The 27,393-nt window shown below is 50.6% G+C and overlaps 7 protein-coding genes across 7 annotated transcripts; 2 read left to right on the top strand and 5 right to left on the bottom strand.

Moving 5' to 3' along the window:
- Window positions 1-311: 311 nt before the first annotated feature.
- On the bottom strand, window positions 312-1,706 carry C8Q69DRAFT_150715 (phytanoyl-CoA dioxygenase). Its single transcript, XM_028625540.1, has 3 exons — window positions 961-1,706; window positions 450-902; window positions 312-391 (listed from the first exon to the last, which is right to left on the bottom strand). The coding sequence occupies exons 1-2, from the start codon at window positions 1,628-1,630 to the stop codon at window positions 613-615; spliced, it is 960 nt and encodes a 319-aa protein (XP_028487458.1). The 5' UTR covers window positions 1,631-1,706; the 3' UTR covers window positions 312-391; window positions 450-612.
- A 1,931-nt stretch (window positions 1,707-3,637) lies between these two features.
- C8Q69DRAFT_441992 (hypothetical protein) lies at window positions 3,638-5,698 on the bottom strand (the record flags this gene model as incomplete). The annotated part of the gene is made up of 1 exon (XM_028628802.1): window positions 3,638-5,698. The coding sequence occupies one exon, from the start codon at window positions 5,696-5,698 to the stop codon at window positions 3,638-3,640; it is 2,061 nt and encodes a 686-aa protein (XP_028487457.1).
- A 5,812-nt stretch (window positions 5,699-11,510) lies between these two features.
- C8Q69DRAFT_150645 (hypothetical protein) lies at window positions 11,511-14,942 on the top strand. The gene is made up of 2 exons (XM_028625539.1): window positions 11,511-12,849; window positions 12,960-14,942. Exons 1-2 carry the CDS (start codon window positions 11,860-11,862, stop codon window positions 14,775-14,777), a joined length of 2,808 nt encoding a protein of 935 aa, XP_028487456.1. The 5' UTR covers window positions 11,511-11,859; the 3' UTR covers window positions 14,778-14,942.
- Window positions 14,943-16,084: 1,142 nt separating this feature from the next.
- Window positions 16,085-19,565, top strand: C8Q69DRAFT_150519 (hypothetical protein). Its single transcript, XM_028625537.1, has 4 exons — window positions 16,085-16,409; window positions 16,482-17,027; window positions 17,102-18,232; window positions 18,297-19,565. Exons 1-4 carry the CDS (start codon window positions 16,276-16,278, stop codon window positions 19,264-19,266), a joined length of 2,781 nt encoding a protein of 926 aa, XP_028487455.1. The 5' UTR covers window positions 16,085-16,275; the 3' UTR covers window positions 19,267-19,565.
- C8Q69DRAFT_150339 (acyl-CoA N-acyltransferase) lies at window positions 19,422-20,684 on the bottom strand. Its single transcript, XM_028625536.1, has 2 exons — window positions 19,909-20,684; window positions 19,422-19,834 (listed from the first exon to the last, which is right to left on the bottom strand). The coding sequence occupies exons 1-2, from the start codon at window positions 20,306-20,308 to the stop codon at window positions 19,578-19,580; spliced, it is 657 nt and encodes a 218-aa protein (XP_028487454.1). The 5' UTR covers window positions 20,309-20,684; the 3' UTR covers window positions 19,422-19,577.
- A 1,113-nt stretch (window positions 20,685-21,797) lies between these two features.
- Window positions 21,798-22,978, bottom strand: C8Q69DRAFT_504464 (KH domain RNA-binding protein; the record flags this gene model as incomplete). The annotated part of the gene is made up of 2 exons (XM_028632595.1): window positions 21,798-22,495; window positions 22,579-22,978. The coding sequence occupies 2 exons, from the start codon at window positions 22,976-22,978 to the stop codon at window positions 21,798-21,800; spliced, it is 1,098 nt and encodes a 365-aa protein (XP_028487453.1).
- Window positions 22,979-24,302: 1,324 nt separating this feature from the next.
- Window positions 24,303-25,729, bottom strand: C8Q69DRAFT_485147 (putative alcohol dehydrogenase; the record flags this gene model as incomplete). The annotated part of the gene is made up of 5 exons (XM_028631813.1): window positions 24,303-24,405; window positions 24,460-25,046; window positions 25,115-25,211; window positions 25,363-25,509; window positions 25,593-25,729. 5 exons carry the CDS (start codon window positions 25,727-25,729, stop codon window positions 24,303-24,305), a joined length of 1,071 nt encoding a protein of 356 aa, XP_028487452.1.
- Window positions 25,730-27,393: the final 1,664 nt, after the last annotated feature.

Below are 27,393 nucleotides of genomic sequence, written 5' to 3'. Positions count from 1 at the left end.
CGCTCGCGAGCTGCCTCACTTATCGGCGGGCGGGGTTCTGCCGTCGACACTTGTTCGACCCAAAGCATCAGGATTCTTTGTATGCTATAGAGATAATATAGATATAGAGTCAAGTAATCAATCTCGCAATTAGTAATGAGATTCGAATTATATGACCATGCTTTCCCACTTTGAACTCGACAAAGGGCGAGGGTGGTCCTAACCGGTTATACTTGCCTTGCTAAATAGTATCATTCGATACATCGCTTTATTCCCGGTAGAACGATATAGAACATTCCGCTCCTTTGCCGACCGAAAACGAGATCATTTATCCTCAGTATTGATAGATAGAAAAGGGAATAGAGACCTTTTCCGATGCAGGGTTCTTGTTTTGTGACTGTCCATGGTTGACCTAAGAGACAGGTATCATAAGTCCTCCGTAAGGTTATAGAGGATAGATTACAACTTACTGTTCCTACTCATCCACTTGCCAGTCCCTTAATAGATGCATTCAGACTACCAACCGTTATAATATCGTTTAATTTATTGTTAGAGATCCAGGCAGACCAACAAGGAGTTCTCCTTTTTGGTCGACTGGCAGAAAGCCATCATTTATCATCCACAGGAAAAGTATTACTGCATGGCCCTCTCCCATATTCCGTCTATATCCTCATGCGGACTGATATTGTCGACGAGGCCCAAATTCGCCGTGGGCTTCTTGTACCCGAGCAGTTCCAGCATCTTTGGGCTCATCTCTCGCACTTTACTCCTGGGAATAGCAAGGAACTGATTCTCCTCCGTGCGAAGATTTCCTCGAACAAAGAACAGGCTGTGCATCGTTCGGACTGAGCCTGGGACCGAGTTGTGGCCACCACCGTGGTAGGCAGCGGCAAGAAATATCAAGGCAGAACCAGCGGACATTTCTTCGGTTGTCAGTGCAATTTATTCTTCGAAATGAGAACACTAGAGAGAATACAATACCTGCAAAGCTGACATCATCTGCAGTCGGCCATCGGTCATCGTCCCATTTATGACTGCCTGGAACGAACATCGTGGCCCCGTTCTCCCGCGTCACTTCGCATCCAGCGATAAGACACGCAAACTGAGAGACATGCTTGAAGCTCCATGGCTGGAAGACATTCCACCGATGGCGAATCCCGTGGATAGTGTCATCGCGGTGCAGGAGCTGTCGAGGTGCTCCATAGCCGATATTCATTGACATACTCAGACTCAGTAACGGGCTAATAGCGGTGGGCTCAACGTGACCCTCGCGGTTAGCTACGTATTCCTCGAGGAGGATCTTCTGGCGCAGCCCTTCTAGAACAGGCCGTTCACATATCTGGGCCACTGTCTTGGATTTGCCAACCAGACCAGGCACGAGGGTTGTCTGAGGCGGGATTATATGAAATGCGTCTCCGTTAGTAGCATTGTCTGCATGTACGCGCGATTTGTTGCTCCAAGGTCGGACTTCCTCTTCGATAGTGTCTAACTCATCCTGGGACACGAGGTCCTTGAGGATAACCCCGCCATCGCGCTCAAGGATCGCAACAATATAATCAACCGGGGTGCTCGCCGGGACTGTAGTTATCGATGCTTTGGGGTGATAGGAGGGGTCGATTGGAGGAGGAACAGGCAGAGGTAAGCGAGTCATTTTGTTCGATTAGTTGATGCTGGATGTGATCAAGACTGATCTCAGAGTAATATATCTACAACTCTGTATACACGTGATCTTAATCTGTATTTACTATGCTTAATACTCTGCAGGACAAACCTGCCAAAGACGGCCAGACAAACCGACATCAAAGATAAGGACAGCAATCGTTATCTCTTTCGGCTTCTCACCCGACTGCTCCCCGCGGGAACAACCCTAACATGTCGAGTCGAGGACGAATCCCAATTTGGCGGCCTTTTCCAGGGAACGACCTAGCTATCTTCGTTTCCCTTCGAGGTCTAGTATAAGTGTCTAATTCTACACTCTGTGCGTCCATATCAGAAAGAGACAGAAAGGATAGAAGAAACAAGAACAAACCCAGTTCTTTATTCATACATGCATCTGTTCACGTCTCTCAGTCCAAGAATAACCAAGAATCTCCACCGATTCCCAGCACGATGACACTCTTATCGACAGTAGTTGGGTGCGACAAGAAGAGTAAAATTGACATTGAATCGAAACGGGCGACCCAAGCGACTGCATAATAGGGTGAAATCATCCAAAGCGAAGAACTCCAACGCCATCTTACTTCTCGTCAAATTCAACTCATTGCCATTGACAGCTCCACAGGAACAGCCCTATTTGTAAGTATTGGCTAGGCATTGATGCGTAGGACCAAAGAGTCTCTTGCTGGCATTTAAATAAATCTCTTCCGGGCATGTACCATGGAACTGGTCAATAATGAAATGGCTGATATGGCCGAAATGGCCATTTTCATGCCATTGAGCGCCGCCTTCGTTCCATATGGCAGTGTTACTCTCTTCTTCGTTGGATAATCGACATGAAGCAGATATCCTTCCCGTGGGTGAGCAAGCTTCGTCGTTGATACTGCTGGTCTCGTGCGGAGGAGGAGAAGCTAAGAGGAATCACGCCGTCACTGGTCTCGTCTCGAGATCGCAATGTCGGACATCGAAATGATGACGATGCTCGTCGACTGCCATCGTATGATATTGCTTCAATTGTGGAGATACACTGCGGTTCTCGACTGTATTTGGAGCGCACTACGCAACATAGAAAGATCAGGCATGAGCTCGAGTTTCAAACATGACTAGACTAAAGTTCCTATATGACAGAATCTATCTGACACTGGTGTCAATCATGATAAGCAGCTGGCTGAGTTTTATGCCAGGGCCTCCTATCCTAACAACAGGCACATGCATACGTGGCAGGGTCGTGGCCTCTTAGGAACTATCCACAGGGCAGCCATTGTCGTCAATTCCAAGGTAAGGATAAGCACTATACGTAGTCCAGTAGAGCCGTCAATGCCTACAGAATTAAAAGTTCAAGAATATGATACGATGAGTTAAATGCATCTTGTATTTTGTCGCGGTAACACAGGTGAAGTATTAAACCTATGACCCGGTCTGCATCCAACTTCTGTTCCCGACGTCATGAGCGCATCAGTCAAACATCGAAAATGGGCTTTCACACGCAGGTGAAGTAAAGAGAAGAACAAGAAAACGAAAGAAGTCAAATAGAACGAATGAGAGGATGTGTAATGGCAGGAAAAAAAATGCCAGCAGCGAACGAAAATGCAGGCCCAAACTAATATTACAGTTACCGGGCGCCGCAATCGGGCAGCCCACGGGGTCATTTTTGGGACACCGAAAACGCCAGGAGCAAAAGGAGAATAGAGCAACCCAGCACCATGCTAGTCAAAACGATAGCGGCGGAAACAAAAAAAAGAAAAGACACAGACAAATCGCACCGAATCCCACAGCAGGAATCCAAAGAGGCGAAAATGCAAGTGACCAATAAGTATGCATAACGATTGTGCAGAATAAAACGACAACAAAGCCCGCTTTGGTCATGATGCTTCCCTATGCAGTTCTCAGCATGAGGGAACTGGTATAATAAAGTTCGAAAAATAGGAAGCTCGCATCATTGTTTCTCTCAGGGATTCTCTACCCTGAGAATGTTGCGATGCCCACTGTTATTAACCCGGCATTAAAGGAATTCGTCAATATTTCTCATTATGATGGGCTCTTTGCTTTGCGGAGGCGATCGAGGATCAACCGCCTCCTGTCCAAGCCCGGTGGAGTCAGATGGGAGTTTGACTGTCATGTTCCCAGTCACTCCGTGAGAGAAACCATTGAGCATGAAGTCTGCCTCCCGAGGTGACAATACCGAAGATGTAGCGGGCGCATCCTGCATGACAAGGTCCCTCTGCACCGTGGGAAACCGAACTAGTTCCACCCTCCGCGTAGTCTCCGGCTGGGAACAGCTGTTCGAAGCCTCCGCCGCCTTGTATCCCTCTCTGAATGGCAGCGGTCGGGGAGAGACGTTCCGCTTCTGCGAAGTGTCGGACTTGGGAACGCCCAACTCGGAGGGAGGAGCCTGAGTAACGCTACGAGATCCTGTCTCTCGTTCACTGCTAGCAGGCTTTGGCTGCGTGGTGCTCGAATCTGCAGGTGTGGGGTCAGATTTCCGATAAGGAATATCGGGAATAAACCACTCTGCTGGGATTGGCTTCGACGGACCTCCACGAAGGACTCGAGAACGGAAATCCGTGAGTTGGTAAATGAGACTCATGTTGGGGCCAACCCAACAGCTCCGTGACTTCACAATCCCGTACATTGCATTGAAATCCAGATCCCGGTTTTTGTACAATCCGTACGCAATAATCAGGGAAGCCGATCGGCTAACTCCAAGCTGACAGTGTATGAGAACCTTCTTTCCCTTGGAGATGCGATCGTCAATGAGTTCGCACAGAGGGTAGAGGTCATCAAGGATCTCTGAATTATGGTCCCAGCCGACATGGATGTATTCCGGTCTCGACTGTTCCGTCTTTGGCGTCGACGCACTCTCTGGTTCGGCTGGCAGATACTCCAAAGCCGATTTGAAGGAGATATCCGAGAATGCTGTCTGCGGTTCCACCATCGACTGTCTCTTCGACTCCGACGCTGCACTTCTCCAAGTAGACATTATGCTATTACTATTTTCTGGTTGTTTCGTAAACGGGTTAGGGATTTCTTTGGCCACGTTGACCACAACATCGAATTTCGAGGCTTCTTCCGCAGTTGGTTCGAGATACAAGTATACACCAGAGTCGTAAATGCAGGTAGGTCCATCCGGATAGCCACGCTCATTCTTCCGGGTGGACTCTCTCGAATCAAGGTGATCATCTTCCTCTGCCAGGTCGTGAAGGATCTCTTTCGAGGTGGACGCAGAAGGGATTGGCGACAGACCTTCCTCCCATGTGCCAGGCATATCTCGAGTACCATGCTGTGTAGCGGGTCGCGGCAGCTGCATTCCGCCCTCTGGCCCGGTAGATGGGGAGAAGACCGACTGAAGAGACGGCGAGGACTCGATGTGACGCAGCGACTGGCGCATAGAGGGCGTCGGAGGTGGTATCCCGCCATTTGAGAACGACTTGTCCAGGCCCGGGGTACGGATGGTCAGGTTGGCGGGCTTTCGTCGACCTGTTTTCACTGGATGCACTGGGGAGGGAGGAGCAGATAGATGACGAGAACCCGTTTCCATCACAGATGCAGTGGCTATGGCAGGTCGCGACGGGGAAGGAGCGGGCATTTTGAGTGAGAGGTTCTTCAGGTTCCGCGCTCGTCTCCCGGGAGACTCTCCTCGCGTCGATTTGGGGGCATTCTCTGATGAGTCGGACTGGCTCGTCGGCACAGAGCTCTCTGTTCGTTTGAGTGTGATGGCATTTTCCGATGATGCGAGCTTTGGGTGGAACGGCATGGACGAAGGTGACTCCGGGGACGAGCTGGGAGACGTGTCTGTGACGGAGGGTGAATCGAAGGTCGAGACCGTTGTGGTTGGTGACGAGTCTGTGGATTCTGACGTGACTGATGAGACACTCTCGCGGTGCTTGAAAGGGAGGAAATGTCGCGATGTGTTGACGGTGACCCTCGACGGTCGCCGCCCCAGCGTCTGTGTACCAATACTTTCTTCCTTCCTTCCCACACGCAGGTGCGATATTCCCCCGAAAACCGACATGAACGACGGAAACGACGCCGGTACGGACGGCGCGCTGGTCTGGAGAGGCATCCTGGTCCGGGATGCGGAGCGTGACCTGCGCTTCGAGGGAGTGACCCTGTCTGGGTTATGTCTCTCTTCGAAGGGATGCGAAAACATGGATGGATGATCGCATCCGGAGTCAGGGAGACAGGAAAATGTCGAATTTGCTACCTGCGCAAATGACCTTTTCAGAGGAGCAACATCAGTCTCGGTCCTTGCGTATCGGAACATCTCTGTGGAATGAGAGCAGCGCGAAGGAGGGTCCCGCCCACGACCAAAAGGGACCCCAGAGTTCTACCACAGAAAGTCACGGGAGAAAGACCGATGATATATCTGATGGCTTGCTTGGGATCGAATTGCAAAACAGCAACTGGCGGGGGAGGAAGAGACAGGCACCACTCCGCCCGAAACAATGTGAGGCAGAGACAGCGTCAGAGAGTCTCCAACATACCGTTTACTACCCAGGAAAGAGCCTCCCTTGGATCAATTACTGGACTGCTACTCGGATTGAGAAAGCAAAAGAGCGGCTTGATCGATTGCACAGCAAGAGATGCTGTCAATCAACGGTCGAACCGAGGGTGAGAATGAATCTATATCCCCCACCGAGTATGGAGGAAAGGGAACGGAAGAGAACCAAGAGAAGAAAGAGAGAAGCCTATCGCCCGCGCTCGCGATGAGCCTTGGAACAGTCGTTCCTCCGGGGAATGACCAAAGTGAAACGGATAGCGAAGGAGAGAAAGGAGGACCGGTTGACGAATGGAGTATAGGTGATGGGATGGAGGATGGTAGAATAGGCGGCTCGAAGGGGGAGGACGGCCCTTTCTGGTCGACGGAGAGGAGAGAGAATTTTTTTCTTTTCTTTTTTTTCTCTTTTGTCGAACAGAGAACCCCGACGGCCGAGAAGAGAAGGCAGATTCTTTTTGGTTGATGGAGATGCGAGAGCGAGCGAGGGTCACTCTGGGAACGGACGGCAAAGGATGATCTGGAGTGGGGAGCAAAAGCCCCGGTCAGCCAAAAGTCGCAGCAGTTTAGCAGACTCCAATCGAGGCAGGGAATCGCATTAGCGGCATCGACCGCAGCTCTAAATTTAGCCCTTGTTCGGGGGCGATGCTGGATCAGAGGCTTTTCTCTGGAATGCCTCCCCGGGCGGCAACGGGCACGCAAATCAGATTTCACCAGGCCTGCCGCTTCTCATGAACCTGTCCGAGCACCCAAACAGCATGAACGAATCCCATGCCCTCTGCAGAAACTGAAGCTTCGCATCGCAGCTCAGGTTGCGCAAACCGGCGTGCTGCCTCGTGGAAAGCGTGGGCTCGCTCCACCATCGAGGCACCGCCCCCTGTGCAAGGCTGAAATGGATCGGGACAAGAGGGAGAGAGACAAGAGAGAGATAGAGAGAAGAGAAAGACAGTGGAGGCGTACCTTTGTCAAACCACAGGTTCTCTTTTTCTGTAATGTCCCGATTCAGATTGCCCTGGTCATCCACCATGCGACTGCAGGACAACCCACGGTCAATAATAGGTCTGATCGAGACGGATATTAAACTCGACCGTGATGAGTGGTAGGGTCCGTCCGTCCAGACGATGCAGGCGATCCAACAAGAAGAACCACCTGGATTCGTCAGTGCTGTGGGAGAGATGCAACCAGCTTGTCCTTGGCAAGCCGATTCTCCGCTGTTATAATACGAGTCTGTTAAACACGATGAAGAAACGACCGCGGCAAGCGTGGAAGTCAGTAGCAATGCAGTGTCCAGTGCGATTGAGCATCGATGTCACAGCGCTGCTTCGATACCCTGTCGATCCATCCTCAAACACGGTACGCCGGAAACAGCCGCTGAGCAGAAGAAGAAGAAGAATAATAATACCTCTGCAATCGGATGGAACAGTACACGGAGATTGACCGGTGCTTGCTCCACGATCCAAATCCGACTCTGGCAGGTCAATTGATACGGTGCTACTAGCTATCACTGCAACAAGCTATCTATGGGGGAATGGAAACAATTGCAACACCTGCTTGTGAGTAAATGGCAGGGAAACAGAAAAGGGGAACGGGCATGAAGGATTGGCCACCGCTGACCAGGACCCCCTCGTTCACTGATCTTGCTCGTGTTTCCTCCCTTCTGGTCAAATTAGAATCTACAATACAAGCAAGACGCACAATGTCCCCATCCCGGGACGGCAGCATGGGCTGGGGCCAAAATGCGGCACGGGTCTGGTCTGGTTTGACGCCGGCGCTGGGGCTGTTGTTGGTGACGGCCAGTCGATAGATTCGATACTGTGATGGCCCTTGCGGAGGAAGCGCCCCTCACTTGGCCTTCAGGGTCTCAGGGACGCTTGTGCGGACCTGAAACACGCCGAGGGACGGGCGAAGCAGACTAGACGATCCATCAACATACATCGACGATACATCGCGATGGCCCCTGCGACCGGTAATGTCACGTGCACACCCTTGGCGTGTCTCAGACGCGGCGATCAGACAGGATCGGCTGGCAATGATGGCATTTCCCGTCATCGCTTTCCATCTCGCCATGGCTCTCTCTTCTCGCCACAAACACTCTCCTTTCTCTGTTCAGACAAGATAACAGAGCTCTGGCACGTTCGTGGACTGTGCTTGTCAGATCATCCGCTCTGTCGGATGTGTCTTTGATCCCGACCAGGCATTTGATCACGAGCGCCTCATTGTGTCAATCACAATGACAGATGGCCCTAGTGCGGAGTTTACAGGATACTGGTCCCATGGGACAATGGACTATCGTCACCCAGTAGTCCGACTCTACGGCTCTAAATCTCGAGCCCGGTCCAAACGCGTCTCCCACGTGGCGCGCAAGACAAGAAACAGAAAGAAAAAAATATTTGATCAAAGCCAAAAATGATGACAATCCCCGAAGATCGCCGGGCAAACAATATCTGATAATCCCGGAGAGCATGAACGGCAGATTCAATGTTCATGCTCGTCCATATTCGAAGCAACATGCACTAGTTACTACTTCCCCAGCCGTCGCGTCAAGTATCGAACTTGCATCATCAATGCTCAGAAGGATTGCATCTCCACGCGTCGTACCTCAGCCAAGAACAATGCAACCGCAGACGAGTACGGAGCCGCATACTGCTTGTTTCCTGCGCCATAGCACCATCTGGCAGTTCAGCGTTTCAAGTCAGGTCCGATTTCAATCGTTGCTGACTTGATAGGAGCAGGCTAAGGCAGGCGAGGACCCCCATCTGGCAGTGCGTACCGGAACACCCACTAGCTAATCCTGGAAGAACCCTGCAGGGAGATGAAGTACCGCCGCAAAGGTAGAAATGTCCCGAAATGTTGTTACGAGGAATCTGCCAGCTCATGCAGCATACTACTACTATGTCGCATCCCACATCTCCGGTAGTACTAGCCGGCGATATCAATGTCTCTTACAGTCTCTGCTTGTCCTGCTATCCAGCAGACAACTGCCCTTTGTTCTTGGCCCTTCAAGTGACAACAGCCAGGCTGTCGACTTAACGATCCTCCTGTGACATGCCATGCAGTGATTGCTTCGAGTGCTGGTGGAGGACGCAAGAGGGTAAACTCATCCGTCAACAGAGCTAACCCTCTCCAATGACCTTGGCTCCGCGTCTCGAGCCTGCTCATTCCCGACAGTGAGGCGCTGATTCATTCATCCGAGACGCTCGCAGAGTCACGGACCCCAAGCTACCGTAAATAGATGCTTACTGCCAGGGTGTTTTATGGAGTAGCACCCCTTAAGCTAACCCAGAGACGCCACTACCGCCTCCAGGGGTGTCTATTTTCGTGATTGAGAGCAAGGGGTATACCTACCTGCCGCCGCAGCCTGTCTCCAAAGCTGTAGATTTGAGAGCCCTCCTCGATATACTTGCTCACAGGAGTCTAGGCTCCCCTTTTCCACCGAGGTAACTGAAACATGAGCGGTTCCAGGCGTTTGGTGAAGACCTTGATTCAGCGCTACAGCTATACATGTCATCATCCTTGAGGAATGTTTACCGCTTCAGTCGGATTTAGGGATGTAAGTTTAAGCGGTTCGACATGAAGTGCTCCACGCGGAGTACCGTCCGTATGATCGTCGTCTCGGCTCTAGCGGGATGCCAGGAGCTTCTTTGAACCTCGAGTCACTCCGTATGCTCTGATGGATCACCGTTGTTTCTCGTACTATTGAAGCGTTGGTCATGTTCAAATGATGCAATCATTGTTTTGATTATATGTCACCTGCTTATGCCTTTCCGCTTGGAAGGTTGTGAGAGCAAGGAACCGTAACGACATTCCCATCCTACGATCCGGATACGGATATTGTCGATTACCACGTACCATAGTTACAGGTCACGCGGATAAGGTCCGTCAGCAGCATGCATTGCGGAACAAGGATTCTATTCAAACGGGGTAAGAAACCCTAGGAGGATCACTCCGTCGTCAAGACATTTTAACTCTTTGACATCACGCGACGAATAGAGGTTTTAACTATCGAATCTACTACTACGGACCGGTACTGGTCAATATTCCAGCCAGTCCGTATGAATGAATGAATTCAAATACAGGGAAGAATGAGACATCCTACAAGGCAAGCAACTTCATTAATTATCGCCATGGGCTAAGCCAGTTAATGTAGAGTATGCAAAAGTCCAATATTCAGATATGCTAAAACCTGGCACAAGTGGCATGCATGCATTCATTCAAGCATGTCATTGTCATTGTCAATTGTTGCCCCCGATCGCCACGGTAATTAAATGGATGAATCACTGTATGGTGTACCGGCAGTGGCATTCAACGGGGCAACGTGGACGTGTTGATAAGACACACGTGGGTGATGTCGAGGTCGGATTTTGCGGGGAGCTTATCTGAGATAGACTTTCGGCAGGGACGGACATGATGATCGAAGTTGGTCTTTGCTGTGGTCGACGGTGCAGATTTTATCCTGTAGCTCTAGACTACGTACTCTATCTACGGAGCATCTGGGACTTGTCTTTTTCCATCTGATGCGGGATTGAGATACTATCTGAACTCATTCGTGGTTTGGATGGGCGCACACCACATCGGTTTTTCTCGGCCCCCAGTGAGCATTGCATAATGGCAGTACTTTAGTTCAAGTTGTGCGACAGAGATTGATCTGATCCTTATCCCTTAAGTTAGACACTAGACAGCTTTTCCGACAGCCATTCTCGCAGTTTTCTGTCAATTGTCTAGAGGTTTCAATAGAGAGGGGAGTTGGTAGCATAATAATGGGGAGTGAAACGTGCAACGACTCAACGAATTGGGTAGCGCCGTACGGACTAACTACCAAGGTCTTGCAGGACTTGAGATGGTAACTATGTATCTGCAGTGACTCAGGTGAGAGCAATGACTGCGAATCCCAAGCATAAAAATTTTGCCAGGGAAGGTAGGCAATTATCAGGCAGACTGTGTCGTTGTTATGATTTAAGACCCATCTTCCCTCCGGCTCTTTTCTCCTTCATGACAGCTCACCTACTTAGCTGCGGCGGACCGAGCACCTAGACGGTTGCGAACCATGGCGCGACGGACTTCAAACAGCCCTCACTGGAAGACCATACGGTCACGAACCGAGGATCGCGATTGTTTTGGTATAGCTGTGACAGCTATGTAGTTTTGTGTATATATCTCATATGTGTGTGTGTCCCTTTTTTCTTATTTTTTTGGGGATAGTTAGCGATTGATTGGGGACATTGTGAAGCCCCCAACATCCTGATTCTGTAGACCGGACGGCCACACAAATAGAGTAGGAGATATTACCGCGTAAACTTCAACACATCGATTGCAGCCACCAGGTTGCTCGAGTGATGCCGTGGCAACTGTTTGCTGTTCGTTTGAGGCGTCCAAACGAGACTCTCTCCTAAGTCCTGACAGGTTGTGCAGCACTGGCCAGCAGTGGATCGTTCAGAGTGCCCCAGTCGTGTCTGAAAACTGGCGGTCACTGACACCGGCGCGAGTGAACCCCATGATTACTATTATTATTCTTATCCTTCATCTTGTGCCCGATTGACTTTCAGATCCCCAATGCCTGTGTATCCTCGAGGAAACCAATATCGCACTTGACAGGGTTGCTGGCTGTCTTGTCCCGCCATCCTCGCCGTCGGGATTGATCTTGTGTGCGCGAGAGAGAGGAAGAGAAAAACGGTAATCGGATAGATAGTTTTTTTTTTTTGGATGCGCCCGTGGATGCGCCCGCCGCAAGAATGCGCCTCGAGACGGTACCCTCGGTGCCGGAACTCAACACCACGAGGAACACTGACAGAGAGAGGCCATGGGGACGACCGCGACGACAAACCGACTCAGCAGTGCGACGGCGGGCATCGTCAGAATTCCCTCTGCGCGAGCCCGCCCGCCACTCCGTGTGCTTCTCCCCGCCGCCCGAACCCCAGATCGTCTCGCCCCTGAGCGTCCACGGACTGTCGAATCCTGCCTTCGCGGAGATCTCCTCGCGCAAGTTCAACCTGCGCAGCTCGACCGGTTCTCTTGTGCCAGCATCTCCTCCCTCGCCGCAGTCGTCGTCTCTCAGTGTTGCCGTCGCGAACAGCCCCGATTCCCGTGACCGCGCGCGTGCCGGATTCTCTCCATCGTCAACATCGGGAGACATCAGCGCATCGCCAGCAACCAGCACCACCATCACCAACACCACCAACAACGCCATCCAGCCCTTCCTCTTTGCTGCGGACTCCAGGTCGTTTCACTTCAGGAGGGCGCCCGCGTCCCACAGCAGCTACGGCATCGAAACCGCCAACGGTCCGCCGCCCGCCCTGAGCACCCGGCGCTCGCTCTTGCAGGACAAGACACGCCGGCCCTCCGTCAACCTGGATCTCTCTCCCATCACCCGCTCAGCGTCCTCGTCGCAGCTGGCCTCTCCGGCCAGGAAGAAGAGCCGTTTGTCCGTGAGCATCGATGCCATTCTGAACAACGACCCTTCCGCTGCGCAGCGCCGTGAACAGTTGCCGTCTTCGCCCCGGACGGCCGCTCCTACGGCTTCCAAGAACACAATGTCTTCGACTTATCTGGGCAGCAATGTCCAGACCTCCGACAGAGATCAATTGGCGCGCAGCCTCGCGAGGCGAAGTATGGAGGATAGTAGCAAGGACTCGAGTGCAGACGAAAATCGGTCGAAGAACGAAGACATCTTCCTCCACATCGCCAAATCCAGTGGGAACCGTCGGGACTCCGCGAGTCGTAGGGTAAGCTCATATCCCGCTTTGTTGTAGCATGGCCTTTGCCATGATTTTTGCCATTCCTGATGCGCAAATCCTCTCCAATAAGCGCTGACAAAAGGCAAACGACTGTGCAGTCGTCCAGATTCGCAATCTCCGCGCTTTCATCCCGCGCATCTCGAGTCAACGAGCAGACCCCTTCTCCGGACCAATCGCAACTGGCCCAGCAAAAGACTCCATCATATTCTCAGGATAATCCCCCGTCACTGCCTTTCAGCCACAGCTTTGGTGGCTTCTCCACGCCAGCTTCAGCGCATCCATTGGACGAGCCCAATCGCATCCGTTATTTCAACGGCTCCAGCGCCAGGTCCACAATCGGACTGCCTTCTAGTCGGTTCAGTCGTTTCAACCAGGATGCATCCCCGGAACTGTCTACCTCCGCCGATAAGCGGGCATCATTGAATGATGCTCGCCTCCATAGACGTTCAACAACTGCTAGTTCATACACCGTTCGTCAGGCTTCAAAATCAGACGCAGCCGAACGATCGAAGCCCGACACTGATCGATCAACGCGGGAAGGTACCGAATCGACGCTGTCGACGAATGCTCCTTCGACGGTCTGGGATGAATTGGATGACTTGAAGTCGAGAATCCGGAAACTAGAACTGACCGGAAAATTACCGCCGTCGTCTGCAGCCGCCATATCCAGTGCGTCCGGAGAACGGCCTCAGACAGCTACTACAACAGTAACGACATTGTCACCTTCTCCCAAACAGCACCGTAGAAAAGCAAGCGCTCCGGTCCTCGACGCGGAAGGGACGGCCCCTTCCAGCCAGACCCATCCACTGTTGCACTCAGCTTTAGCCAAAGCAAAAACTGTCCTCAACGGGGAAGTGTATCAGGCACTGGAGACCACAGCTAATGATGCGCTGACTCTGGTCACTATGTTGGGTTCCACCGCGTCGCCGTCCGGAAGTGTCTCCGTCGTTAACGGCGTCACTGCGTCGGAGCGACAAGCGAAGCGAAAAGCAGACAATATGTGTCGAAGTTTGACCGAGCTTTGTCTCGCGTTGGCGGACGAACGACTGATCTCTCTACCAAAAACACGTCCTGGGAGCCGGGATGCAACGACGGCTGACCCTAACCGAACAAATACCACGGAAACGGAACAGCGAAACCCTCCCATCTCATATCGTCGTGGTATCAGCCAGGAGCCAGAAGACCTGGATCGTTTCCAGGCATCTTCTCGCGTCCCAACTCGACTGGAGACGCGGAGAGCGAGTATGATGACTGTTGGAACCGGGGCTGCGTCACACTCCCAGGATACCCAGTCCACCCAGACACCTACTCCCCCAAGTAGGCTCTCGCGTATATCCACCTCGTTTCGTTCTAAGCGACAGCGCGGCGAGGAGGACGCTGATGATAAGACCATCACCTTGGGCCGTCCTCTTGCGCGCAGTCTAACAGATGCCGGAAATGCAACGCCAGGAAGCCGGCTTCCGGCGCGGGAGCGGCTTTCTCGTGAATATGCTTCTCGTCGTGCATCGGAATCTCAGCAGGGACAACCTTTATCACCCCGGCAAGAGCAACTACGGCTGCAGCCACGTACGCCGACAGTCTCGTCCGCTATTCCTCTCCGCAGAAGTATTTTATCGCCTGCAAGCAACTACGCTCCTTCCGTCTCCGGCGTGAATGTACAGCCTGGTTCTCGCAGATACTTGGCTTCCTCTGCCATGGTCCAAAGTCCTCAGGATGTCACAGCTGGACCGGTCGACGGAGGAGACTCGGTCCAGCAGACTCCAAGCCGCATTTTTGCGCCGTCAAATAAGACGGCAACGAGTTATACTAGCATTCAGCAGCCACGGATTCGGACAAACAGCCTTGGTGCACGGAGACTTGGTCTTCGGCAACGTACGATGAATGCTTCAGGAGACGTTGCCAATCCAGTCAGTTAAGGCGTTTATTGATTGTGCATTTTACTCAACCATTTACATAGCGTTGTTTGCATAGCGCTGCGTCGCTTTTACTCGCGTTCCATATTTGCTCGTTCTGGCGTTTTGCGGTGCGGTGAAACCATCAAAAGTGGCGCTTCTCATGATCTAATGATCGATCACACCTACTGTAACTTATCTTCAAGGCGTCCCACAGTTTCAGCACATGTTCTATGATTTCAGCCTGACGAAGATATTGAAACGGACATCTGAGGGCGTTTAGTTTTCGACAAAAAGGCACTGGATTACCGAAACGGTTGCAAAGTGCGGAGTTCTAGACTCGTGGTTTCCTTCATGATCGAGATACCCGGGCAAATTAGCTGTGTCTCTTCTGCTTGCACAGCCACGGTGTTGGTGCTTCTGGATCCTTGTGCTGCATTTTGCGATGTTATTGGCCCGCTGGGCTTTGCACTTGGCTTGTACATTTTTGCATGTGTGTATACAAACAATTTTACAGTGAATATATATCTATTTCGATCTTTCTGATCTCCGTAGGTAGTCCTAAACAGGATCTATAAACAGTCTCTGAATTGTACATACTTGTATATATCGTAGGGACTTCCATTAGCAGCTGAAGCGAGGGAAATATAGTTACTTCACAAGTTGAAAGATTAGAAAATATGTCACTGGATCAGATATATTTAGGCCAGCGGCCATTTACCTTCACAGACCTGGTCCGAGATGTCCGTTCACTAACCAAGAGAAGACAACTACATAGCTACCTAAGCTAACCCGGCAATGATCACTGGATCACTTTCTAGAAACAGATAACTAGACATCCAAATGGCAACGAACTTGTTCAGGAACCAAATCACGAGTTTGAGATGAGCCTGGCTGCGACTTCTTGGTCTGAGACCCTGTACGGTAGCCTGGGCAAGCGCCTTGCCACTGGTTGCGCTGTTCAAGCTCAGCAGCAGCTGGCTGGTGTGAACTTCATCTGTGAGTATCCCCTTCTACCCAAGGCACTGTCTATATATGCATTTACTTACCTATTCTATGCAACTAATTTAGTCTACTGTAGAACTTCCTTCTTCCGGATTCTGGGATTTAGGATGCCTTCGTCGTCACGCTCATCATAAACATTATTAACGTTGTCTGAACCTAGCGGCCTCTCTGGATATCAGCACGAAGTTCGAACCAACAGGCCCCATGAGGCTGAACCTCCTGCGACAAGAATCCGGCTATCTAAGCTAAGACCAGAACAGTTGCTCCGTAAGTGTATTGGCAGACTCCACTTTAAGGCCCCCAAAAGATCTCCCCAGGAGTCTCTCTGCCCCTGACAAGGCTTAGATTCGAGTAGATCATAATAATAGTGAATCAGAAAGTCATGAAATGAGTAGCTTTTCGTCCGAAATTATGTTTTTGTCTTCTTTTCCTTCTGGAACTTGGGGTCTCACGCATCGCTTAAGCTTGGTTTTCGGCGTTATCTGAGGCTGGAGGGAACGGCGGGTGAGTGAGTACTATGGATGAGACACTACTACTGCCGACGGCCCGGAAGAGAAGGCGTTCTTCGTTCTGGCCGTTTGAGCGCGATGATTCTGGCCGGTTGGAAGATTCGAAGGGTTGGATCGATTTGGATCTATTGTCGCCTCAAAGGTTGAATATACCGACCGTATCTTGTATCAAGTTGCCCTGTCCTATTGACTGACATATCTATCTTGATGATAGTGAAGGTCAGAGTCGCTCCTCTTCTACAGAACATGTCCATGAAGCAACTTCGCCTATTTCACCAGATGCGTCAACCGACAAACCATCCCCGAGATTAATACACCTCATCAACGCCGGCAGAGGATTTCAACCTACTCATGAACGAGCATGGGTTAAGGGCGTGCTCGTGTGTGCCTGTGTGACTTCCGTCGTGCTATTCGTCAATATCATCCTCACCATCGTGGCCACCGCCATCGCATACTCGAGAGACGAGCAGCAGCAGTCCAGTGCTTCAGTGCTCTACCAGGGAGAATGCTCCAGGACCAAAGGTTGGGCCAGCGGGATCCATTTAGTCATCAACGTGCTGAGTACGCTCGTTCTGGGGGCGAGTAATTACTGCATGCAGTGCTTGGGATCACCGTCCCGCGAAGATGTCGACCGCGCCCATGCTCAGAGGACGTGGCTGGATATTGGAACGCCGAGTATTGGGAATTTTAATTTTGTCGGACGAAGAAGATTCGTACTGTGGTTCGTGTTGCTGATGACTTCGTTGCCTATTCATTTGATGTGGGTTTGATGGCAGAAACGGAAAACATGATTCTCTGATCACGACTCGGTGCTGATTTGTGGTTTCCGTGCAGATATAACTCGGCTGTATTCCCTACAGTAGGAACGAACGAATATGCTGTTGTTGCTGTGTCTTCCGATTTTGACTTTAATAATCCGGGCAACCATACCAAGGACTATATAAACTGCTTTGAACCTAGCATCGCGGCGACCATGGACGCTTTCTACTCCAACATGTCGCAGGGGAGATTTGAAAGGCTTACCAAACAAGAATGCATCGACACATTCGCTGTTGATTACCCCTCTGGTCGAGGAACACTCGTTGTCGTGACTAACGATCAATCCACTATCGGAAACCAGTCTTTACGTTGGGTAGGAACGGGCAATGCCATTGGAGACATGTTCACGGCAACGGAATCCTATCTATGGATGTGTTCCTCGTTGCGTGATTCTTGGGGGCGATGCAACAAGGATTCTGTACAGGCATCTTTCGATAATTGGTCTGTAGCGATAGAGAATTGGACATATCCTCTACTTCAGGCGACGGTGGATGGGCCTTATGGGCCTGTCAAGCTTAGCTCGACATCAATGGATCCGGACCTTTGTGAGTATGGACAGGACGATGCTTTATGCCTCGATATACACAACTTGGAGAACATACTATGGCAATATCCTTCTTCCGAGGCAGGTCTGCGACAGGATCTTGACAACGGGACCGCCTGGCGGAATGCCACTTGGGCCAGGAGAGCGAATGTCAGTCAGACTGGAACGATTTGTGCATCTCAGATAGGCACCGGAAGCTACAACACAGCACCAGTCGACCATTGTCTCAGCCAGACGACAGAGCAAGACTGCCAGCTGTTATTCAGCCTTCCTATCTGCATCGCTGTTATTCTCTGCAATCTCACCAAGATCGTCTGCATGTTCTTGACGGCTCGGGATGACCGGAAGGAGATCTTCCTGACAGTTGGAGATGCCATATCGTCCTTCCTCACCAGGCCTGATCCCACTACAGAGGGTAGATGTCTATTGTCAATGAAGAATATCAGCAAAGGTCCCTGGTCGTGGAAGAACCCTCTTTCTCCGAATAAGCAGACCACCACTGTGAAGTATTCACCACCATCAAGGATTCCAGATGTCCTCCCTCCCAGAACGAGGTGGATACAAGCTGTGAGTATCTGGCGCTGGGTCGTAACTATTACCTTGTGGGTTCCTTTTGAGCCCATGGCTTGCAGTTCTTCCTCACAGCTTTACTGACCAACCACGCAGATGCGTCTTCCTGCTCTCTGTCACTGGCTTCCTCCTCTCTGACGGCATCGCCAGCATCACAAGCTACGGCAGCTCCGCAGCCTTACCGGCTCTCTGGCAACTGGGTTTCGGAACAGCCACTCCCACGACCCTCATCACCGCATTCAGCGCAACCGGCGGCAGCTCCTCTTTCATCGGGATGATCCTCCTCGCAAACGTGCCCCAACTCCTCGTTTCCACCGCCTACTTCCTCTACAACGGCCTCCTGACCAACATGCTCCTCGCCGCCGAATACGACGACTACGCCATGTCCCGCAAACCCTTACGAGTCTCCTGGCCCAAGGGCCAACAACGTTCCACATACTATCTTAGCTTACCCTATCGATACGGCATCCCCCTCCTAATCGTCTCCGCCATGTTGCACTGGCTCGTTTCTGAAAGTATCTTCTACGTCGAAATCCTTCAGTTCAATATGTACGGCAAGCTCATGTCCAACGACCGTATCGTCACGTGCGGGTTTTCACCGATCGCGATTATTTTCGCTATCGGTCTGGGGTGTCTCATGGTATTCGCCGTCTTGGGTCTGGGGTTGAGATGGTATCAATCGAATATGCCTCTCGTGCATGGCTGTAGCGCTGCCATTAGCGCGGCATGTCACCCCCTAACCGACGATAACGAGCATGCGCTCAAGCCGATCATGTGGGGAGAAATCCCTATCCGAAAGGAGGATAATAAAGCCTTAATAGGAGAAAGGCTTTCCTCACCAGATCGGGTTGCATGCCCGACTTCTTCCTTACCGAGTCGAAATAAAGATTACGAAATAATAAGAACGCGTGAGCTAGTGGCGGATGCTGCTGATGACGATGATGCAATTGAAAATAGTCCGAGTCCTTGGCATTATACTGCCAAACTCGACGAAGGGCAGTATGGTCATTGCAGTTTTACGTCCGGGGATGTTATTGCGCCTAGTCCGGTGCGGTTATATGTTTAGCTAAGCTAGACATTTCCTGAAAAGATGAGGATGAGGTGACCGTGTCTTTGTGTACAGGGTATATCCTCTTCCCTCGTGGTGTATATTTCCCCCATGGGAGTGGTGTTCAGATGGCGTTGTGGGCGTGGAAAATGTTTTATATATATACCCAACTTGTATAATAATGTGCTGTTTATAAGCGGACGTTCATATGAACAATCGTTGGATATCATCTCATTGATACTCCTGGATGTGAAAATCGGAAACAAATCTTCTGTATTCTCGCTCAAGAGTAGAAGAAAGACCCATATGCCAGCTTAATAGCAGCCATTTCACGCTACTAGAGGCTTCGGTTTCCTCACCATCAAAGCATTTTTATACGGCTTCAGCTGCCCGTCAACCGGTACCATGACACTTACTCTCTCCTGAACTTCAAACCCATGCTTCAGGTACAGCGGCTCTCCCGGTGGCGATGCCTCCAAAAAGGCATCGAGCTGCTCCTCGTCCGCCTTGCGGAGGCCATATGCCAGAAGCATAGACCCGGCACCTTGCCCCTCGTACAAAGGGCGAGTTCCCAACAACGCAAGAACTAATAGAAATTCCCACATAAGTACCTAACTTAATTCAAGAAAAAAAGTGGGAATTTCAAATAGGAAACCTTACACCAATGCGTCCTCTCCCCCATCACCCGCGCATGACCATCGCTTAACGTCCCAAAAAAAGCATCTGCCAACTGCGCATTACAACCCTCTGGCCACTCCGGTTGAGGAGGAATTTTCCTTCCCTTGACGGGTTTAGTCCATTTCGCAAACGCCACGATGGGATCCTCCTCGTCGTTGCTTCCATCGTTCTGCTTCTCCTTCTTTTCAATAACTTTCAGAAACAGGTTATCTGGATCTTGGAATTCTTTTTCTTGGCTCTTGATCCACCAGTTTCGCACGGATGGGATGTCGGGTAGACATTCGTGAATGAAAAAGCTCTGGAAGGCGCTGAAGAAGATGTCCGCGAAGATAGGGATGTCTTCTGGTTTAGCGGGGAGGAGGTGGAAATTGGGATTGGGCATTTTGCTTAGTTTTTGTCTTTGAAGTTTTCTTTTTCTTTTTTTTCTTTTTTTTGTTTTCTTCTCTGTTCCTATTCAGGATATGAAATAGGAAAATGTAAACGGGGACCTCCCTGGCCTGATTGAATTCCTCTCGATGTATAAAAACCGGACAAGTAAAAGGTGGATGAAGGAAGATGATGGAATGAGATATCTGTCTTCAAGAGCCAAGCACAAAGTACCACGCACTGCTCCAATACAACAGAGATAGCAATGTATCATCAATTCAAAAGACCGGGACCTTGTAAGCTTTTTATGTTCAGACGTATCTGGAACGGCGGAGCCCCGGCGGTTGTTATTCCTCTTTGGGACCCCGCGCGGGAGTGAGCGTCCACGTAAAAATGGATCTTCTAGAACTATGAGCGCTACGTACACATAATGCACCCCTGGATACACGTACAAATAGGCGGATCTGACTTGTTTCATCATTGGCGAGTCATCAACTATGCAACAGCAAAGTTAGTATCTCCCGTGACTCACAATATCTACTGAGGCTGCTACTGTAGGTATACCATTAAGACTGGAGGTACTTTCAGCCCTACCGCCTTCTTATTGAGCTACCAACGCCACCTACGTTTCGAGCTGTTTCCTGACAAACATGACTCTGCATTTATTATTGATTATAGGTCATATTGATTGTCTACCGTTCAATCCCGTTCTCCACATCAGGTCAGATGGTGACATCTTTCGTAACGGTTTGTCTGTTTGTGACTGTCATGGCAAAAGAGAATATTCCTGGGCATCCACGTCCAATGGCATGGGGGAAGATGAGTGACATGAAGTGAGAGTGGTCGGGGATGAGTCGACGGAGACTATATTTTTTCGTGCGTGAGGTGCAGGTAGCGCAAGGACATTCAGAGATCAAGTAGGAGACGATAGGTAGAGCTTGGATGAGACAGGAGAAAAAGGTGGAGAAATTCAAGGATCGGCGTGCGTTCACGGACAAAGGAATAGAAGGGAGACTGGAGACAGTAGTGAATTTTCTTGGAGCGTCAAACGCCCAGGCGTATTGTTTGCGGATAACGATGATTAGGGGAAAGGTAGCGGAAGGAAGGAGAGAAGACGGGTCGAGGAGAGAAAATGCCTCAAGAGGCGACGAGCCTGATAAGATGGCCTGAAGCCTTGCACTGAAGACGTGGCCAGGCGAGTCTTGCAACTGGAGTCCGATAATGTGAATTACCGGGAGGCTAAAATGGCCGCGGTGGCGTCGTCAAATAATGACAGTCGCGTCGAGCGAGGACCTCGTCTAAGAATATCAAGACACCGCATAGTGGCAATAAAATAATGGTTGGAAATGGGAATCACTTTTTAGAAAAACAGCCGATAATGGTCGCAGTGAGCCATGGATAGCTTCTGACGGACACACGCCCAGGACATAGGGCACTAGACCATGAAGCGTGACGAGAGGGTGTTGATATAGAAGCGCCGTCTGTCACATGCACCAATAGGTCTCTCACTCCTGCGGCTGCTGGCTGCGGCGCATCTTCTCAGCCTCGAGATTCTCATACAAGAGATACAAGGCTTTCTCGTTAGCCTGGGCGCTGCCCATGATCGTAAACATGCGTTCGCCAGACTCGTCGTGGGGAGCTTTGGCAATGGAAATACGAGCGCCCGAGCTCCGTCGGATCTCGCTGATCTTGCTGCCGCCCCGACCGATGATGCACCCGACCATGTCTGAAGGGATGCTGATATTCTGGGTCTGAACTTCCTCGCCGTCTTCAGTGACAAGAGGAATGCCGCGGCTGCCAGCGTCGGAGTTGGAGCGTCTGCTGTAGCCACCAGTCTGGTCACTGAAATCCGCACCATTTCCAGTACGATTGTACGGACGACCGTAGCTACCACCAATGGAGGAGGATCCTCCGAGACCATTGAGTGTTCCTGGACCAGTGGAGGCACGAACTGCAGGGTTGTACAGAACAGTACCGGCTCCCCGTTCCCAATCATCGATTAGACACTTTCCGATTTCCCAGACAGCCTTCTCGATACCTTCTGGGGTCCCCTGGACTTCAACAATTCGCTCAGTTGACTGAGGTAGCATCTCCTTCTGTGCCACCATGCGCACTCCGGATACATCTTGGATATGCTTGATCTTGAGACCCTGGCGTCCGATAATGGTTCCCATCTGATTATGAGAGATGAGCAGACGAACAGCTGTACCCGAATCAGTTCGTATTCAAAGATAGTGATGATTTGCATGTCAATGCTAGAATGAAATCGAGTAACAGTCCACTTACGGTGAGTCCCGTTGTTCGCAACAATGCCCCCCATGCCTAGCTGAGGGGCACCCTCGAGGAGACCCTTGGCTACAATCGCATAGGCTTTCGCAGCACCTTGGAGGGGACCGGTGACTGTCAAGACACGGTCATGGACACCCTGCACGACCTTGCTCACTCCAGCCTTGACACCAGTCTCCTCGCGCAGATCCGCGACATTCTTGCCAGCCTTGCCGATAATAACGCCTGCTTCCTTCGAGGACACGATAGCGCGCAGGGTGAGCATCGACTGCGCATATTCCTCGTCGGTTTTGGGAACGCCTTCCAAGTCAGCCTGCTGACCCAGGTTGACGCGGTTAAAGGAATCATTGAGGGTTTCATCCACGACGGCGGGGTTCTCGTTGGTCTCGGTAGTAGCCATTGTTGACAGAATGACAAATTATCGAAATATATAAGCTTTGATCGACGATAAGATGGGTAATTCTGGTGGAGGACCGATCAGTGTCTGCCGTCAGATGTTTGGAGGCACCGCAGATGAAGAACGGTCAAACGAGTCCAAAATGCGCATTTGCTTATCGACAGCATGAAACTGCGACACTGTGCTTCAAAGACACAACAGCACGCAAGTTTCCGGATACAAGATCGGATATAAAGAAAATATGGACATACCGGCACAAAGCAAGAGGGGGATGAGGTGAGAGGTGGTCGTAAGGTGGATAGAGAATCGGAGAAGTGGCGGGCGGAGAATGACGACGGAGAGGATTCGGGAGGAGAGTCGGCGGGGAGAGAAGGGTTGCTGAGGGAGGAAGAGGAGGAGAGGATGGGATAAAGAGGATGAGGATGAAAGAAGCGTGGTTGAAGAGAGATGTGGGTGGGTAGGAGGAGGTGAGAGGTGAGGATGAGGAGGCGGCGGAGAGGATGGAGAAGAGTGAGGGCGCTGGTGGTGGGAGGCGTGAGCGCGCAGAAGGAACAACTTGCTGAGCTTGCATGTTTCATCTTCTTCTTCTGTCAATGACCATCTGTCTATTCTCAGCCTATTCTTTTCATCCAACACCAATGTATACTGCTTTGGTCCTTTTCTTATTAACTGGATAATCCGTTTCAGCGTGTTCTCTACTCATTATGTACAGTACCAGTACATGGTCCCACGGTCTTCTTGTCCGCCTCCGGAGACCAGCTAAATAAACTAGCTTTCTTCCCGCCACACTTTGGTTATAGACACACGCCTCTCTCCCTCTTTTCTCGAAGCTGCGCCCGCCATGTGCAAGCGAGAGGAGGGATTAATCGAGCAATTCGAGCTAACCCCGCTTTGTTCTTTCTGCTTCTGACCGGCGTTGGTGTAGATCCGCGTTTCAACCGCTTATCCCTGTTAGTTAAACAAATGCTGGTCCGTTCCGCTTCCTCAAATCACCGTGCCGGATTATCTCTTGATTATTAGGTTCCTTGTTCATGACGTGAACCGAGAGCTTGAATGCTCAAGATCCAGGTCGCTGGCGGAGGCTTTACTGCGATATACGCCGAGAAATACCCGATCTGAATCGATATCCATACATGCAGGACATCTTTTGAGCTTGCTACGTATGCATGATGACGAATATTTGGCTGGTAATATACAAGTTTCACATAATTCTCATTAGATAGGCTGAGCCTTGGCCTTGCTATTGTAATTTACCAACAGACAGATACGCAGACCAGCTCAAACAACTCTGCAACGTTGAATATATTGCAGAGAGCGCGAAAGCTTTTTATTTGTCGGCCTCGAAGATAACCTTCTGAGCTTTCATATTATCAAAGAGATCGTATCCCTCCACGGCCTGGCTGAGAGGCATGACCTTGTCTGCCATGAATCTGGTTATATTCGTTAGCTCGATGAATCGCACCCAGGGTTTCCAGGTCACTTACCCCAGCTTGTGTTGGTTTTTCTTCAGCATCTCCAACGCTTGAGGAAAGATGGATCTGACGGGACAGCGGCCCATCTGCAGCTTCAGGTTCTTACCGTAGGCCTCGTTTCCGGTCCACGGGATCTCTGCATTGTGCACTCCCACACTGCTGATAGTTCCCCACGGTCGAAGCAGGTCGAAAGCAGTTCTCAGGGCAGGGCTCAGTCCGACGACTTCAATAACAACGTCCGCGCCGCGTCCGTCTGTCAGCTCCTTGACTCGCTTATCGAGTCCTGGCCTGTCAGTCTGGAAGTTCCAGGGTTCAGCACCGAGAGACTTGGCAAGGTCAAGTCTCGAAGGCACAGAGTCGACAGCAAGCAGATGCTTGGGCTTGTACTCGAGTGCATTGATCAGTGCACAGAGACCAACCGGTCCGCATCCGATGAGGACCACAGTGAGATCGGCGACCTCCTCTCTCTTGAACTCCTTGAAAGCATTCGCAGCGGCAAAGTACCCGGTGGGGAAGATGTCGGCCATGAGGACAAGGGCCTTCTCGTCAATGCCCTCGGGGGCCTTCATGACGGTTCCATCAGCGAGAGGAATTCTAGCCTATGAGGAACTTGATTAGTATCTGTTTGAGAAGCAATAACCGGAATATGATGGTTGAGGTCACTCACATATTCAGCCTGACCTCCGTCCAGCAGAGGGCAGCCGAAGAGAAGACACTTCTCGCATCGAGAGGAGAAGCCGTGCTTGCAGTAGTAGCATTCGCCGCTATTGTTTTTAAAATGGACTGACGTTAGCAACCAAGGTCCTCAAAGATCTGTCATCCCCCACTAGTTTAAATCCCCGCAAGTCCAACAGACAGCTACTTATAGCATCTCTCCCGTTTACTCTATATCGACTGCGGCTGATGGTTACATACCAAGAAACCGTGAAAGGAGTCACAATCCTATCTCCCTTCTTCACTGTCTTCACTGCGCTGCCAGCCTCGACCACTTCACCGGTAAACTCGTGGCCCATAATGAAGCCTGGTGCTGACTTCTGGTGACCGCGGTACACATGGAGTTCGCTACCCCTCAGTTAGCAATTTCTGACCTTTTGGATATGATGTCGCTTGCAGACCATCCGGACACGGAACATATCTCTACTTACCTGCCGCACAACGCCGAATATGACACCTTGACAATGATATCTGTGGGGTCCTGGATCTTGGGGACTGGGCGTTCCTCAAGAGCAACCTTCTTTGGGCCGTGAAAGACGACAGCCTTCATCGTATCTTTGGTGGCCATTTTCCTAATCTGTCACAGAGTTCGAACTCCGCTGTTTTCAAGTATCACTGATTTCCTTGGAAAACCTGATCCTCCAACAGTTCGCTGATACAAGTCACGAGCCTGATAGTTAAGCTACGCAACCTCCGAGCCGAAGAGAGAGAGAGAGAGAGAGAGAGAAGGAGAGAGTACAGTCAGGAAATCTTGGCGCGGGCTGTGTTAGAAGCTCGCAGCAGAGATCCCAAGGGCCACCAATGAAAGGAAATAGCGACGAATTTTCTCAGACAGCAAGCGCCCCAGGCGTGTTATTGTCCCATGCGATCTTTATATCCCAGCGAGACGGATCTGCGGAGGTGCGGGAAGCGGGGTTGATCCCTCGGCTCTGGAACTTGAACTTTTTTTCTTCTTGGGATACGATGACCGATCTACAGGAGTCTGCGGTTCTGGGATCCAAGCAAACCATTCTCTGGATCCCGAAGCGGGGAACCCGGGGCACTCTAGGAAGTTGGAACCATGATGTATTATACGGTATTTACTTAGGAGAAAGACCCCTGCTCTTGGGCTAAGATGATAATTAGTGTAAGTAGTAAGATCAATCTTTATATCGGCAACAATCCCGATCTGACTTATAGTATCAAAACAGAAATGCAGTTGTATCCAACATATTATTCTCAACTTCACGCATTATTGCCGCATCTATCCATGACCACCATCACTACCATCATTTCTTGGCCATCCGGCGTTTCCTCCGAAGTGCCCCAGTTGGGCCACTTCGCATTTCATCCCGAATGTCCACATGGAGTCCGATCGATCCAGTAATCGCGAGTATTCGACAGTCACCTCCCAATCCTTCATTTACTACTACTAGCTAATTACCGCGAAAAGTAGTACGTACTTGTTCCTTATTTGGCGCCTTTTTTTTTGTGTCCCGAAAAGGGTTGTTTGATACTAGGTATTTGATTACTTCTCGGACCGAGATTATTCCGTTTTTTCCCCCTTCTCAGCTAGGTAACCCATCCAGGCAAGAAATTGATTCAACCTTCTCAAGGCTGAATGTTGTATCGTATGAGAGACCAATAATCTTCTCCTGCATGTGCATTTTCACTCTATGAACTACGACCAAATGATCGAAGCGAAGCGTCATTCCTTTGCAGGGTTGGCTGAAAAGCAAAAGAAAAAGTGCGGGGGAGGGGCAGTGCGTTTGCTTCTAAGCCCGAAGGAGTGAGTTAGGGGATGGACGGGATTGTTAAGAGTACTTGCGTGTGACAGGCGTTGGACGGACAGAGCCGAAGCTTTGTCGGTTAGTTAATTCACGACCGACCATCACGCCTTGATGGAGTTATAGGGGTCAAGTCTCAGGAGATATTTATACTGCCTTGATAAGACTACTACATAGTCCCTAACGACGGCTGGGATTATAGGTCCTATCACTAACCCTCTGCTTATCCGGCCCCGGCCGCAAGATATGCTCGCACAGGGAGTATCGATGATATTTCATTCATATTACGCATATATCAAGTTCCCTTGCTGCCTCGTCGGAGTTACAAGTAGTCCGGCATCCTAACAAGCGTTCATTCTGATATAATGAACTGAAGATTTTTGGAATCCAAAGCTGTTGCGAAAATCTATAATCCCAGGATGGAACAACATGAAAATGCAAGACTGACATGTAAATCGTCCATGAC

The sequence above is a fragment of the Paecilomyces variotii genome (genome assembly GCF_004022145.1).
Source record: "Paecilomyces variotii strain CBS 101075 chromosome Unknown C8Q69scaffold_2, whole genome shotgun sequence".
NCBI lineage: Eukaryota > Fungi > Ascomycota > Eurotiomycetes > Eurotiales > Thermoascaceae > Paecilomyces > Paecilomyces variotii.
Note: the sequence above shows the minus strand (reverse complement) of the source record. Positions and strands in the feature narration are given on the sequence as shown.